This window comes from Sebastes fasciatus, chromosome 16, assembly GCF_043250625.1.
Source record: "Sebastes fasciatus isolate fSebFas1 chromosome 16, fSebFas1.pri, whole genome shotgun sequence".
In the NCBI taxonomy this organism is placed as follows: Eukaryota; Metazoa; Chordata; class Actinopteri; order Perciformes; family Sebastidae; genus Sebastes; species Sebastes fasciatus.
In genome coordinates, this window is record NC_133810.1 from 21324219 (window position 1) to 21337387 (window position 13169).

General features: G+C 41.3%; 1 protein-coding gene across 2 annotated transcripts in view; it reads right to left on the reverse strand.

Moving 5' to 3' along the window:
* Positions 1-3594: 3594 nt before the first annotated feature.
* Positions 3595-13169, reverse strand: part of LOC141753124 (cell adhesion molecule DSCAML1-like) — a 68019-nt gene continuing 58444 nt past the window's right edge. For both annotated transcript variants that reach the window (XM_074611495.1, XM_074611494.1), the window contains exons 23-33: positions 12955-13118; positions 12750-12848; positions 12273-12461; positions 11175-11462; positions 10926-11081; positions 10758-10788; positions 10522-10640; positions 10255-10407; positions 9401-9601; positions 8066-8377; positions 3595-6972 (exon numbers count right to left, since the gene is read on the reverse strand). In XM_074611495.1, coding sequence (XP_074467596.1) covers positions 6539-6972; positions 8066-8377; positions 9401-9601; positions 10255-10407; positions 10522-10640; positions 10758-10788; positions 10926-11081; positions 11175-11462; positions 12273-12461; positions 12750-12848; positions 12955-13118 — 2146 coding nt within the window. In that variant the 3' untranslated portion in view covers positions 3595-6538. The remainder of the gene's footprint in view (positions 6973-8065; positions 8378-9400; positions 9602-10254; positions 10408-10521; positions 10641-10757; positions 10789-10925; positions 11082-11174; positions 11463-12272; positions 12462-12749; positions 12849-12954; positions 13119-13169) is intronic.

Sequence of the window (13169 nt, forward strand, 5' to 3'; positions counted from 1 at the left end):
TACATGCAGAAAGAGCTCTGCTGTAGTAACTAGAAGCTGTAGTATTTAGGCACTGGTGCAGGTGACTCTGAAAAACATCAATTATTCACAGCATATCCGTCATGAGTGACTGCTCTCTTTTAGTAGAACACTTTTGTCACAGTATCCATTTAACCTATGTGGAGATTATGTGGTGCATTATAATGTCATGGCGCCATCTCGTGGCTGCATAGCTGTAGAGCTATTGTGAGAAGAGGTGGGTGTCTACTTGTCACATATCACTACTCTGTGTTATCATGGGTCATTTGATTAAAAAGTGACATGGCTTTATAGGCCTACGTTACTGTCCACACCTCACATTTCAGATTCAACTCTGGGTTTATTCTCACAAGTTGCCTGACAACTGCTCTATATTCAGATGCATTACTGAGGTCAGATCTGGTGCCACAAATCTTAGACAACTTGTGACACAGCTAAACTGGGAAAAAAACTTGTGTTTGGTCGATTATTTCTCTGCTGTTACAATGCTAATTGTGTTGGGTCACTCTAACACGTACAGCACGCCCAAGCTGATCCCACAAGTGTTCAATTGGGTTGAGGTCTGGACTCTTGGCAGGCCATTCCATTCTCTCTACTCCCACATTGTGGAGGTAGTCTGTGATAACCCTGGCTCTGTGGGGGCGAGCGTTGTCATCTTGGAGGATGAAGTTAGGTGCCAGATTGTGGAGATACGGGATCGCCACTGGCTGCAGAATCTCATCCTGATATCTCACTGCATTGAGATGGCCTTCAATGATGAAAAGCCTTGTTTTGCCAGTGAGGGAGATGCTGCCCCCCCCCCACACCATGACACTGCCACCACCAAAAGCTTTTACTCGATCGGTACAACAATCAGCATAGCGTTCTCCGCGTCGTCTCCATACTTTGACCCTGCCATCCAACTTTCGCAGACAGAATGGACTCATCACTGAACATGACATTCCCCCACATGTTCAGGTTCCATTGTCTGTGTTGTCGACACCAGCGCAAACGGCCCTGACGGTGAAGGGCAGTCATTGCAGGCTTCCTGGTAGCCTTATGAGAATACACTGTTTACCATTGGCAGAGCATTTTGGCAAATATTTCTTGGGCGCTTCCCACATAATCAGCTGTGCTGCTCATCCCACAAATGCATGATCCTTACAAGTTGGACATCATTGTGAAGGTAAATAAACAGGCTTTCCAACGATGTAAAATACAATGCCAATTAGCATTGTAACATTAGAGAAATATTCAACCAAACACAAGTTTCCAAACTTTTTTCCCCCAGTTTATATATGAGCAGCCTCACAGTCTCAGGGCCGGCTTAAAGGTCCCATATTATGCTAATTTTCAGTTTCATACTTGTATTTTATGTTTCTACTAGAACATGTTTACATGCTGTAATGTTAAAAAAAAACTTTATTTTCCTCATACTGTCTGTCTGAACATGCCTGTATTCACCCTCTGTCTGAAACGCTCTGTTTTAGTGCACGGAATTGTAACGGAATTGCGTTTGGGTCCAGGTTTACTTCCTGTCAGCTGATGTCATTCACATACACTGCAACCGGAAATAGACGGGACACATTTAGAATTTTCGTGTTTAAAAATGTGTAATGGTCTATATATTGTAGATTTGTTACATCACAAAATTACAGAAATCTTGACAGCTTGTCTCAAAGACACAGTTTCTGAGTATGGGCTGTGTGTATTTCTCCATGGATTGAGTGTTTTGATACTTTCAAAGTATTTATATGGCACTTAAACCTGCTATATAATATAAAAGACATGAAAATCTCACTTTTTACAACATGTGACCTCTAAGGCATAGGCCATATAGGCGCCACATTCTGGGGGGCGCTGGTCGCCTTCTAAAAATCTGAATCCGGCTCCAAATCCGAATTTCGCCTAGAGCACTAAAAGGGCTAGAGCCGGCGCTGCACAGTCTCACCTCAAAGTCTAACAAATGATCTGGGCTGCTTTTCTTAACTATGCTACCTATATGTTGGCACACGCTGTGCTACTGTATTTTTCCAGTCTAGACATATTTCTAAACATGAAATAGAGGAATATGGTTTTGGCATTAGTTTATATAATGATGTGATTGTTTGATGTGAATTCAGTGCAGTGTTTGCCCCTACCTAAACCTGAACCAACCCTTATCCCTAACCCTAACTACCGAGGGGGGGCGCTATAAATTTAACCGGAGGGAAACACTATTCAACAGACATCTACATAACACCTGCACAATGACAGGCTATATCATTATGAAAGCTGACTGCACATATTACAACAAGTCTTATCACTCTACGACCAAAACTCACTGAACCAGCAGCCGAAGAAGAGAGAAAATATCACTTTATACAGCCATAACCATAAATTATGTCTTACCTTTGCTGTTTTGTGATCAAAAGTTGTGTTTGAGAGCATATCAACGCTACTAATGGCTACTCCAATGTCTCTGGATCATATTTGAGTTGATTCTAGCTGCCTGTATTAATTTGCCTTCCTCTGTCCCATGTGGAAACAAGGTCTATGTCTCCATCTGGTGGAAAAATAGTGATATTGCACTGAAAGGCATTGCGCTTCAATACAGGCAAGAGCAGTCACATGGGTTATGGTTCTCTTTGAATGGGAACATGTATAGAGGTCTGACAAAATACTGGTTGTATTTGGAAGTAATTTATCCCTATAGTGACATGTAAATTAAATTAAATACGTTTTACAGTTGTCAAAAGGCACCGACGGTACCCAAATGTACCCAGATGGCCAATTTGAAGATACTGCCTTAACATGCCTCTACTAGAACCTTTCAAACTTTGCTCTGCTTCACTTTTGTTAGCATCAGTCTGTGCACAGGTAATGTTCAGATGTTGTGATATGGTGTGCTAGAGGTTTGGGGCTGCAACTGCATCATTCCAAAGGGATATTCACTCTAAAAGTATGTTTGAAGTAAAACGTCTTCAAGAATCTGAACCAAGTCCAGTTGCTGCTGATTTAACCCTTACTCCGATTCACTCTAAAAGTGTGCAGTTTTGTTAGGCGGAAATTAAATCTCTCATTTAGTGTTCCATCTTCATTTACATATACCCAATAACATAAAGCTTACTCCTCTCACCTTTATTATGATACCAAGATTATTAAATGAGACCTTGTAGTTGCAGAGATACACACACACACACACGCACACTATGTGTTGACACATTTAGACATCTGTTCATTGTTAAATTCACATAGCGTAGGCTTTCCTTAGATATCTTAATTTTCATAATTTGGTCAATTTAATACCAGATAAATATATATATTTTTACATTATGTTTATATTTTGTTTTTAACATTATCAGCGAGTATCAACACCAAATAATTTACTCCATTTTTAGATTTAGACTTGATGTATTGTTGGTTTTGGTGTAATGTCAACCTGCCACAAGTCGGTCCAATGATACTCCATCCACGTTACACATGGATGCACACTTTGGGGACACACTTTGTGGTAATCCTTCTCTTCTGTTGCACTTTCCGCCATCTGAAACACTGCTTTGGCTGTTCAAACATTTTCAGATATGTAAACAAACCTGTTGAGAATGACAGAAGCCGTGACGTATGAAAGATAGCTTTATTGCACAAGGTGTTAGAATGATCTTTTTAGTTTTTGCTTTCTTTTCATAGAAAATGTACTTTTGAACACAAGCAATTGCTATAACAAGCAACTCAAACAAATGTTTGGGATACCCTCAACATTTTTTTTTTTTGTTTGTTTTGTTTTTGATTTTCATACATTTTTTCCTTCAATTTTTCCCTTTTAGCAAGCATGCAATGATTTTTTGAGGATGAACAAAATACAAAATAATGATAATAAAAAAGTAAATAGGACAAATGACGACATCAAAAGACCTTAAAAAAGAATAAAAATTCAACAAATTAGTATCAAAAACATAAAGGGAAAGAAAAATGTTTTTTTTTTTGCCCATTTCAGAAGTAAAATATTTTATTTTTGATACTATTTCAATTTTGAAATTGGGGCATTCAACCCTGATGTGTCCCCTGATTTATTCTGACGAAAATAGCTCTTCATACAAAACTGTGTTTTATGTACAAGACTTAATCTATAAACAACACTGACAAAGGTAGAGATGATGGGTCTAGTATGTTTAGGATGGTGAATTTTTTACTTTAATTTATCTGAACGGGGGGAAAGGACGGGAGCCAGAATGCTTCAGGTTTGCAGACCGACTCCAGTCCAGTATATACACAACAGTAGTTTGTGTGACCAAAAGAGCTACGAGTCCCTGATTTCACTTGGCTGAACTGGTTTTTAGCCACAGGCCACCTTAATACCGTTTGGCCTCTGGAACAAAAAAATTTGACAAAACCCCAAACAAATTAAAATGAATATTATGAATCAAAAATGAACGGACCAACAGATAACCCCTCACCTAAACAAACAAATAAAGCAAATGGATAAATAAATACAAACCACGAAACGCTATCATGGAGACATTCCAATAGGTTCTTGTGTGAATGTACATTAGCGCAAAATGGAGGGGTATGGAGATAAAGAAAGCGGGACATATACAGTACTTCAGACAGGGCAACAACAAAGATATCAATTGAGTGAACATTATATAATTTTCAAAACGGAACTCCCTGACATATAACATCGCTCAACATTATATTATTTTACTTCATTCACATCATGACTGGGATTCTTTCAGCTAGTTATTGATTTCGTTGAAGAGCGAAGATCGGCTGGGTGACACCAAGGCAGGCTGGGAAGTTGGTAGGATGTGTTACTGGAGCCTTAAAGTGATAGTTTGGTTGTTTTGAAGTAGGGTTGTACGAGGTACTTATATATATTCAGTGTATTACCTACAGTAGACGGTCAGAACAGCCCCCAGTTTGGAGAAACAGACAGGAGTTAACACACGTACACTTAAGCTGATATCGATTTTTTTTAGGTGAGACTTTCTTTTAGGTGACTAAAATATGTTTTGCTGCTGCCCCGTCCACAGCAGTACATTGCTTTGCTTCCATGCGGTAACTCCCGTCTACCTCCCCAAATTGGGAGCGTGCTCATCCACTGAAGGTGATACACTGACTGTAGATAAGTACCTCATAGAACCCCACTTCAATACACCCAAACTATTCCTTTAATTCTGTATCATAACTCAAGTCTCCAACCACTCTCCCAACATAAAATTTATTTGTGGATCCTCTGTGACACTGATTTGTTTTTTGAATGTCAATGTATGCACCAACCACTCAGGCTCTCGACAAGCGTAATAAAGTCTATAAAGAGCCTGTATTCTCATGAGCAGACTTAAATAATATTACAGAAGGCTTTCTGCCATGATTGTTTCTGCCGAACACACGCGGCAAAGTAGCGTTCAAACCAAGGAGGCTTTTATTTGTTCACCCAGCCAGCCTGCCTTTTCAGGAACTGAAACTAAAACCAAGTAGCCTATCTTCCCATCTCAACATGGGGCTTGGAAAGGGCCACTCTCTGTCCATACAGGAGCGAATCACTCTTCTCTTAGTCGTTCTACATACAGTAACATACAGAACATCCCGTATATATACTAAACTTTTTTCTTTCTTTAGTCCAACCTTTTTTAAAATTTTGGGTTGAGCGATTGTCTCGTTCTTAAATTTGACATTAACATTAAATTGCTGTATATACTACTACACTATTGTAGTATATACAATTAATACTTTGTCATAATTTCATTTAAATGTCAATAATATACCTACATAGAAATATATATGTAAATTCTTTATAATACCAAATATTCTCTATTTGTAATGTGAGAACTTATAGCTGGTTCATTTGGGTTGTCGTGATTTGTTTAAAAAGTTAGACACTGTTCAGCTGGAGAGAGATGTGTGGAGAACATTATATGATAGAAATTTTAAAACCTTCTTGGAAGTGAACCTGAATCATTTCTTTTGGAATCACCATTAAGAGAAAATCTGCCAATAGCTATTTGGGACTTTAAGAGACACACAGAGGGTGAAAGATACAGTAAGAATAGGGAACTTAACTGGAAGTCCTGCAAATTGACAATAATACTCAAACTATGGAGGACAGCATGTGTGTGCGTATGAGAGACGGGATGGCCACACAGCTTCATACTGGCTATCGTAGTCTTCATCATCATAAACACAGAGCTTTTAGCTCCTCAATTATAGTCAATATTTCCAAATGACCACAGAATCCCTTCTGTGTTTTTTTTTTTGCTGTGCTACTCCCGCGAGAACAGAGCGGAGCGGAGCGGAGCGGAGCGCCAGCCGGCTGGAACTGTTAGTTGGAGTTAGTAATTCTTTTATAGAGTCCCAGGTGAACATGAGAAGTAGGGTTAGCTGGGTCTCTGTCTGGGAGAACACCTATCCCGAGGAAAATTAGACAGAACGCTGGGCAGTTCACCATTAGTTGGGTTTAAAGAAAGGTGGTCACATGCCCTTTCTGGCCCAGACTGAAGAGCACCAGAGTGGGGCTGGCTGAGGAGTGGGACAGCAATGCAAGTCTGTGCAAGAGAGAGGACTACACCAGTGTGTATGACTTGGAGTACGCCCCCACACTCTGTTTCTGCAGTCTCCCCAGTGCAGAAGAGCTGCTCTCTAGCAGCGAGTCTCTGGAGCCCCCCACCTTGTTACTGTTGGTGGGGTTGCTGCTCGTGCTGGAGGTGGAAGCTGTTGCTGCGGTGTTGGAGCTGGGCATGGTGAGAGTCCTCTGGGGCAAGGTGGCGGTGCCCGAGCTCGAACCCAAGCTGCTCAGCCCAGAATGGCCCAGCGTCAGGACCTGCTGCTTGGCAGGGTCTAGAGTCTTGTGACGGCCCTGGGTGTGATACGCCCGCTGCGTCAGGCTGCGGATCGAGGCTTCCCGCGGCGGCACAGCTGGGCATGGGTCGTGCAGCTCCCCTTGCTTGCGGAAGAATGGGTCTGTCTTCATGTAGAGGGGTAGGTTGCAGAATTCACCTGAGAGAGGCGAGAGAAGAGTTTAAAGCAAAAATTCATAATTTCCTATATCAATACATGCCTATATATCTATATAGACTTGGTGGTTTTGATTTGATTCTTCATGTGTGTGGCAAGAAACTAAACCTTGGAGACATATCAGCCATAAAACATGACACCTTGCTTCCTTTTGTAGCTTTAAGAACACACATGGGGCGTTTTTTTCGTGTGATTAATTTACACGTTAATATATTTCTTCAAACTGTCATGAGTACTCTATACTACTATAGAATATTACGCAGTGAAAAAGCGACGTCATTTTTCCCCCAAATGAGGCCAATTTTCTTTTCTGAGCTTTCGCACTGCGAATAAAGGCACCAACTAATCAAAATGTGTGAAACAGTTTGAGTTGCGCCTTTATTTATGAAACCACAACACGGAGGCTCCATAGTCCAAACCAGGATGGCAAACTATTACTTCTTTCATCCTTGACAAAGGCAGCGCAAACCAGATCCACTCCTTCCCTTCTTACCTTTCACAATAAAAGCCTTATATAGGGCCTACTTTTCGCAGGTGGATATTTCACATTTTCGTATTGTTTATCTGTCACGCCCCCGGTGTGTAACAGCCTTTACTGTAGTCACCCTAGCCAACTGTCTGCAGGTAATTATTTAGCAGTATACAATAGCTTTTAATTCAACTTTGAATTTTATAGTGACACTGTGATTCCCTGGTCTTAAATGGGATTTTCCTATTTATCTGCTGAATTATTGTGTAATGAACATTTTCTCCCACAGAGTTCAGTTTATTCCCGCTATGTATTTGTACATGTTTGATGAAATCTTTTCTCAACATTGTCATTGTGTTGCCCTTTTGTCTTTTCCTTTTTGGGAATATAATTCTTACTTTTGATTTAGGAGTCTCTGGCTTCACTTAACTCTCAGTCTTGGGTGTAAGGGTATTGTTGGGTCACAATAAATACATAGAAGAAAGAAGGATCTGTGGCTTATATTGAGTGTCTTAACTGTAAAAGCATGTAGTACTACAGGTTCAAAATGTGTTATCAAAGGTAAATCAAGAAAAAGCAGGTATTCATGCATCTGTTTGTACTTACTTTTGTTAGCGCGGTGAGGAATGGGCACAGCCACATTTTTACCGCGGTCATAGTCCTGCGGTTTGGGCGGCGAGGCAGTGAAGCGGCAGATGCCCGGTTCAGACGGCGTGCTGAGGGAGGTCATGCTGTCTGCCGGGTCATTGGTGCCTGTGGTCATTTGGTCAGATGAGCTATCAGAGATGAAACACTCTGTAATGGTGAACTTGGCATGCTGCAGGTGCTCCTCCAGCTTGGCGTGCTCGTAGGCCCTCGCCAGCTCCTCATAAGTGGAGGAGGCGCTCTCTGTCGACACCATGCTGTTGCGACCCTTATCTGGAAAAAACATACAATAATATAAATTAAAAGCACATACATTTATTATAATATGTGGCAACAATTTCCATAGCTGGTTTGATTTTCTATTTTATTTTTTATTTAGAAAAGGATGCTGTACGACTCCACTGGTTGCAAAATGAAGTCTGATTGTATAGAAGTCTATAAGAAAATGAGCCTACTCCTCACTTGATTTATTACCTCAGTAAACATTGTAAACATGAGTTTATGGTTTCAATCGCTAGTTTCAAGTCTTCTTCAATACAGCATGATGTTCATTTAGTAAATTATGGTCCCACTTAGAGTCAAATAGACCATAAAGCAGGGTATGCTTTAGGGCGTGGCACCCTTGTGATCGACAGGTCGCTACCACGGCGTTGTCTGGTCTGAGAGTTGTCCGTGTTTTCATCTTAGAACTTTAACCCATTCACAATGTTTTTTCAGTTCATGAAAGTTAATTATAACCTTTTTGGTCGCTGAAAAATGTCGTATTCAGCGTTCGGTTGTACTTAGCTCCACCCTCTTGTGTCACTTCTGGTTGCAAAAAAACAAGATGGGGACTGCCAAAATGCTGAACTTGAGGCTTCAAAACGCAAACCACAAACCAATGGGTGACGTCACGGTGACTACGTCCACTTGTTATATAGTCTATGCTTGCTACTTTGTAATAGTGTTACTGGTGGCACTAAATAACAGTGTTAGTAGCCAGGGGCTTAACTAGGACATTTGTATGTCCTTGTGACTTCAGTATTTGTGTACTGAAGTCACAAAATTTGGGAAGGAAGTGTTAGGCAAAATGGAATATATTTTCTTCAGTCTTTCATTTGGTAATTTGAGGATGCTTGTTATGGTGTCTATACTGTTCATATTCCAACGGATTGGGTTTAAATTTGATGAAAAAACTTTAGACTATTTTATTATTTTCATAAAAGAACTGCTTCTTGGTGTAAAAAATGGAAAAGCAATAGTAATATATAAGAGTCAGTGTCATTGTATCAGAGGTGCTGGCTGGGATTGACCCACCTGTGTCTTGCGACAGGCTGGCGCTGTAGCTGTCACTCTCAGTGGCAGTAATGCCGTGAGAGCCCATCGTCCGCCAGTCGGAAGTCAGAGTTCGTGCCGAAGCCGTTGACTGACTCTGACTCGGCCGGCTCAGCGTCCACTGGCTGGAATATCTGTTTCTGGAGCTGTGGGCTGATTTTATACTCTTCCTGGACACGGGGTCTGAGAGAGGTCACAGTGATCAGAGAACAGCTGAGTTGATAAAGTGGATAAAGTGCAATTCAATCAGAGATCAAAGCTTTCACCTGGATTTACCTGCTCAACCTACTGTATTTCATGTACTGTCACTTTAAAGCTGCAGTCGGGAACTTTGAGTAACAAGTAATGTGATAAAAATATATTTTTATAAAACGGTCACTATATCCTGACAGTAGTGCATGAGACCCCGCCGCCATGTTGAAATCATTCGAGAGAAAACCAAGCACTGCCCACCGGCCGGAGCAAACGTTCTCATTTTACAGCTAAACAGTACACTACAAAATGTTTCTGAAAACATTAGAGGGGAAAAATAGGCATTAAATGGACTTGCATTTATATAGAAATAGGCATTACAGTAACAGAATCTTCATTCATATTTGATCAGCGCTGCCTAGTTTGACCGTTTCTATTAGGAGCACAGGAGGACACAGAGGAACATGATTTTTTTTTTCAGATTAACTGTCTCATGCACTACTGTCAGGATATAGTGATCATTTTATAAAAATACAAATATATAAAAAAAATTTGATCATATTTGCTCAAAGTTACCGACTACAGCTTTAAGATTTGTGAAATGTTATGCAAAAGTCTTGATTTGAAAAGAAAAACAAACTCACTTGTTCCTGGGCGGATGTCAGACATGTCGATCAAAGGCCCCGAGTTCTGGATAAGGGCTTGATGGTGCAGAGACACGCCTGTACAGAAGTTCTGCGGATTCACTGATTGGCTGAACTCAGTGTCTGTCACTGGCACCGCTGCCTTGTCCTCCCCTGTTGCAGGCAGAAGATGAAGATATACAACAGTTAGACAAAAAAAATGTTAATTATCTAATATAAGCTAGAAAATGAAAGTGATAAATGATAGTTTATGTTGTAGCCACATGCCTATCTGTTTGATGCCTTCCTTGTCCTCAATGAGTAGCTGAACACGTGGGATGTCAATGTGGAGCCTTGGTCCTTGAGGAGGGCCCTTCACTGGAGTGTCTATGCTGCGATTGTTCTTGCTGCACACATACATGGAAATGACACATATAGTAAGATTCCAATACAATTTTCCAAACATTTATGAGGTTGACTTATGTGAAATATTAACTCCTATGCCCATAAAAGCTGGCTCTTACCTGATAAGCATCTCAGCAAGGCTCTTAGCATCTATTAGAGGACAAAATCTTAATTAGATTATAGTTGGCTGTGAAGATAATCGTTTCAACTTGTCACTCTACGTTACATTAATCCATTACACACAATAACACTGATCTCTCTCTGAACTCTCGTTTACTTTCCCTCACCTCTAAGTCGTTTAAGCCTCTTCTCTTTGCGTTTCTTGCGGATAATGAAGAGCAAAGCAACACCCAGAGTAACCAGGATGACGGGAGAGCCAATGGAGAACAGCTTCTTCACATCATCCCCTTCTCCACGAGCTGATTTAATGGGAGGGATTGTACCTGCAGAGACGAGAAGGAAGGAGGAAAATATTTAATACAGAAAATTCAGTGTGAAAATAGAAAAGATGATGGACAGATGTAGGATACACTTACTGCCATCGTAGTCGGTGGTGGCAAACTGGGAGCTCTGGTTGCCACATCCGGCACTGTTGCAGGCCTTCATTTTGAGCTCGTACCAGGTGGCCTCACGCAACTCACTGAGAAAGAGCTGAGTGGTGGAGTTGGCCTTGAGGCTCTGCCATGCCCAGGTACCTTTAGGCCTGAAGTCCAGCATCATGTCGGTGATGGGGCAGCCGCCGCTGGTCCAGCCCTGCAGGTTGAGCCCCGCATGAGTGGAGTTGATGTGGGTGAGCAGCGGCTGATCCTTGTTGAACACTGGTTCTGTAGAGAAGAGTGGCAAAGACACAGAACAACGGGAGGTTAGAAGGAGGGTGGTGATGTCAACCAAGCAATTAAGTATATCTGTATTTATTTGTGATCTTTTAATGACCATCAGAATAATCATTATTGGTGCTATTTCACATTAGGATTTTATTCAGGATTTTCCCCTAAATACAAGGTCTTAAGGCCTTAACACACCGGGGTTGTGACGAATAAACAATACAAAAATGCAAAATACTTGCCTGCAAATATTGTATGTTTAGGGCTTTTATTGTGAAAGGTAAGAGCGAAAGGTGCGGATCTGGTCTGCCTTGGTCAAAGTTCAAAGGAGTAATAAAGATTGCAGTCCTTGTTCGAACTATGTAGCCTCCGTGTTGTTGTTTCATAAATATGAACGCAAATCAACCCGTTTTGCACAACTTGATTGCTTGATACCTTTATCCACGGTGCGAAAGCTCAGAAAATCAAACTTGTTCCTAAAGAAAAATAACGCCGCTTTTGCTTCAGTAATATTCCTATTCTTTGTGAAAGTATTCATGACAAAAATAACTGTTTGAAAATAAGTTATAAGTAGGTAGAAAACACCCAATAAATTCCCTCAACATAAAACAATTTTTCTTACAAAGTACGCTACAGTTATATGTGTTTTCAATGTCCATGATCTGCAAGGGGCAGTTTCAAGACAATTCACATTGCCTTAAAATAAACATTAAATAGGAAGGAACAGCAAAATCCAAAAACAAAAAACAAAGACAACTTTATTCCGTTTTGAGGCCCCACATATACAACACTTCTGCCTCCACCCCTCACCTCTTCCATGCGTCTTAGCCTCAATGATCTCACTGATGCGTCCTGAGCCCACGCTGTTCTTGGCGGCCAACTTGACCTTGTACCAGGTTCCACAGCGTAGATTGTCCAGCCTGAAGGAGCGTTCACTGGAGCTGATGAACACGTCCCTCCATTCTTCTGTGTTGTCCACAGAATACTGCAGCACAAATCCTGCAGAATCACAAGTCATTTAGAACAACTGCTGTAAATCCAAGAAATTAAAGGGTGCTGCTTCATCTATTGGACACCAGGGGGAAACAATCAGCTACAGTCAACTCTACTTTGACTACTTCTTACACAGAAACATTGTTTACACTGTTATTTGCAGTATTGGTAATAGAAAGAGGGGGAAGCACTTTCAAAAAGATCTGTCACAAAATCAGCTAGAAGGTCAAGGATGTGTTTTCATGAGACAGCTGCATGGTGGGCAGGTGTTTCTCTGTTCACAGGAGGTCTTACCTCTGATGGAGCTCCCCCCATTGTCCCCAGGGATCCAAGCCAGGGTGATGGAGGAGGTGGAGGTAGTGGAGACTGTCAGACGAGGCTGATCGGGAGGAACTGGATGTACACACAGAGACAGTGACTCAACAACAGAGCTGAAACTTCACAAAGAAAACGTGTCCTCCACTTGATTTCCACTCAAATACATTTTGTGTCTTCTTACCTTGCACCACGAGATTGACTATGATGGTGTCGAAGCCTAGAGTGTTAGTGGCCGTGCAGGTGTAGTACCCAGAATCCTCCGCTTTGACTGAACGTAGCACCAGAGTGCCGTTGGACAAGATCTGTCGCTGACTGTCAGCTGTCACCGGGATGGCAGCGTCCTCACTGGCAAAGTACACACAGGTTACAGATGTTAATCTCATCCCAGAGTAAGTA